Here is a 2,500-nt window from a genome sequence, read left to right as displayed (position 1 = left end):
CGTTACGAGCGTTGGTCTCGGTGCGAGAGGCATCTCCTTTGTGCTGTTCGCGTCTGTTTGGCAGAGATAAGGCGCAGCGGGCCCAGCTCACCTTCACCGACCGAGACGTCTGACGTCGTCCGTAGCTAGGACCTTGACGTCTCGAAACCCCACACAGATATGGCCTCATCCTCTGCTTCGTCATCTGATGCCCGAGGTTCTGCCTCTGAACCTGCGACGCGGCCCCTCCGTGCTGCCAGTGGTGAGACATCAACGAGGAACCACCGGGGGGTCGCTAAGTATCTGATTAAAGATTCAATGAAAGAGTAGTTTATGTAGTATTGATGCAAGTCTATTCCTGACACAAGGGTTCATCAGTCAATGTCGGGCTCCAACAAAGGATATACATTTGTTTAACGGATAGAAATGTTTCTTAAAGAAACAAGAATGCGTAAAAGTAAACTTAAAATTGTAAGGTATAGCACAATTGTTCACATCAGTGAATGACCTTTTATGTCCAGAGAGTCTGGTGTTGGCTTGGTGGTTAAGGTGGCTAGCTTACGACCTTTGGGTCCTGAGTTTGATCCTCTGTCAACCGTTGAATTAATACCAGGTGGGTTTGACTCAGTGTGTTATCCTTCCAAGGTTGCTGAAATGAGTACCAGTATACTTTGGTAATAACCTTTTGGGGTAACCGACATCGGAGTGGCAACCCATTCAAGACTGCACTCCTTGCCAATGACACTACCTTGGCAGCCCTATGTGCTGTTATGGCACGAAACGAATGGTATTATGATTATGATTATGATTATGATATCTATATATGTATGTGTATATTAGTCACTTTACTAAGCACTGTTTTTATTACCAAGCTCAATACCGTGTCCCAAGCAATGTGTTTGTGTTAAAAAAATGTTCACACCTAGGAGAAATGCAAACTCAAAGCTTTGCAAGACTGTAAGCCATGAAAGGTCATTGGAAGTACAGGAAGTAGAGCTCAAAATAAGTGCAAACTTACATGATAATATTCTTTCAGCCACATTGTAAAATCCTCGTGTGAGCCAAGATTAATGATGTGTGAGAGCTGAAACTCAGCCTTTAAGGTATATATATATATATATATATATATATATATATATATATATATATATATATATATATATATATATATATATATATATATATATATATATATATATATATATATATATATATATATATATATATATATATATATATATATATATATATATATATATATATATATATATATATATATATATATATATATATATATATATATATATATATATATATATATATATATATATATATATATATATATATATATATATATATATATATATATATATATATATATATATATATATGTGTATGATGTACATAACAGGTAATTTCTAATATGCGGGTCCGATGGATGTATCGGTTCGCGGACTCGTGGCCCACAAACGAAATGAGAACTCGATTGCTAATAAATTGAATGTCACATTCTATTAGGCGCACTTAGGGAAAAATGATGGCCAATACGGCCGGAAGCTCATGGGCTGTGATCGTAAATTGCGTCCTTTTCCCACGTCGCTGTGCCGCGTACATCATTCGCGTCCGATTTGCCTTTGACGACCGGTGACAAAAACCGACGAAAAACGATCCTCCAAAGCAGGAGTGTGCAAACACCCCGACGACTCAACGAGCATGCGAATTGTCATGTGATTGCACGAGGGTGTTCTGCGAGCTTTGACGTGTAAACGGTTTGTAAACGTTTACAATCATAATCCTTGTTGCCAGCAATGGCGCCTTGTGCGAGCACGACGGCCCCTCTATCCGTCTGGTGTCGGTTGGAACGATCCGTGCCCAATGAGCCCGAACATTCGCCCGATCCACAACACCACCCCTGCCTCCCTGCTGGACTCCCATACCTGGAAACAATACCAGGTATAGCAAATACAGTCAATACCCTTAAGAAAAGGTGATATGCAATATTTGATGAGAAATTAAATCTAAAAAGGGAAGTTAAAATCTCAACAACTCTGCTCTTTATTCGTTTTATTTTCCTGTTCTTCGATTAATCGATCTCACAGATCACATGATGTATCGAACAAGTTTGTCACATCTCGTGTTTCCTTTTCTGATTCTATAGGTGTGTGTAGGTAGATTTAAGGCGGTATAACGGAGTGGAAATATAATTCAGTTTGGTGTCTCGTGATATCTATAAATACTGCACGGTAGTTGTTTATATCCAAATAAGTAATATATCGTGTAATAATCGAGTTATGTTATAATTGTTTACAATCAAACTAACAATCTTGTATGTATGGTTTGAACAAACAGGTGTTCAGCTGAGCTTCTTCGTTTATGGTCCTTATCGATTTACCTATAGATATGAATGTACAAGATGTCATTCCATCAAGGTGTCGAATGAATTAAATTATTCGATCACACAATTTCGTCATTCCTTGAATGTATCACAAATAATCGGGACGCACAGGCGGAGGGACATTAA

General features: G+C 38.2%; 1 protein-coding gene across 7 annotated transcripts in view; it reads left to right on the top strand.

The window, feature by feature from the left end:
• GAD1 (glutamate decarboxylase 1) overlaps positions 1–2,500 on the top strand; it is a 166,121-nt gene that overhangs the window by 1,142 nt on the left and 162,479 nt on the right. For all 7 annotated transcript variants that reach the window (XM_085874705.1, XM_085874703.1, XM_085874700.1 and 4 more), the window contains one exon: positions 65–241. In XM_085874705.1, coding sequence (XP_085730831.1) covers positions 160–241 — 82 coding nt within the window. In that variant the 5' untranslated portion in view covers positions 65–159. The remainder of the gene's footprint in view (positions 1–64; positions 242–2,500) is intronic.

Source organism: Eptatretus burgeri, chromosome 3 (assembly GCF_056783735.1).
Source record: "Eptatretus burgeri isolate ZD-2024b chromosome 3, Ebu_testis_v1, whole genome shotgun sequence".
Classification (NCBI taxonomy): Eukaryota; Metazoa; Chordata; class Myxini; order Myxiniformes; family Myxinidae; genus Eptatretus; species Eptatretus burgeri.
The sequence above is the reverse complement of the archived record's forward strand: the minus strand, read 5'-3'. Positions and strand labels throughout refer to the sequence as shown.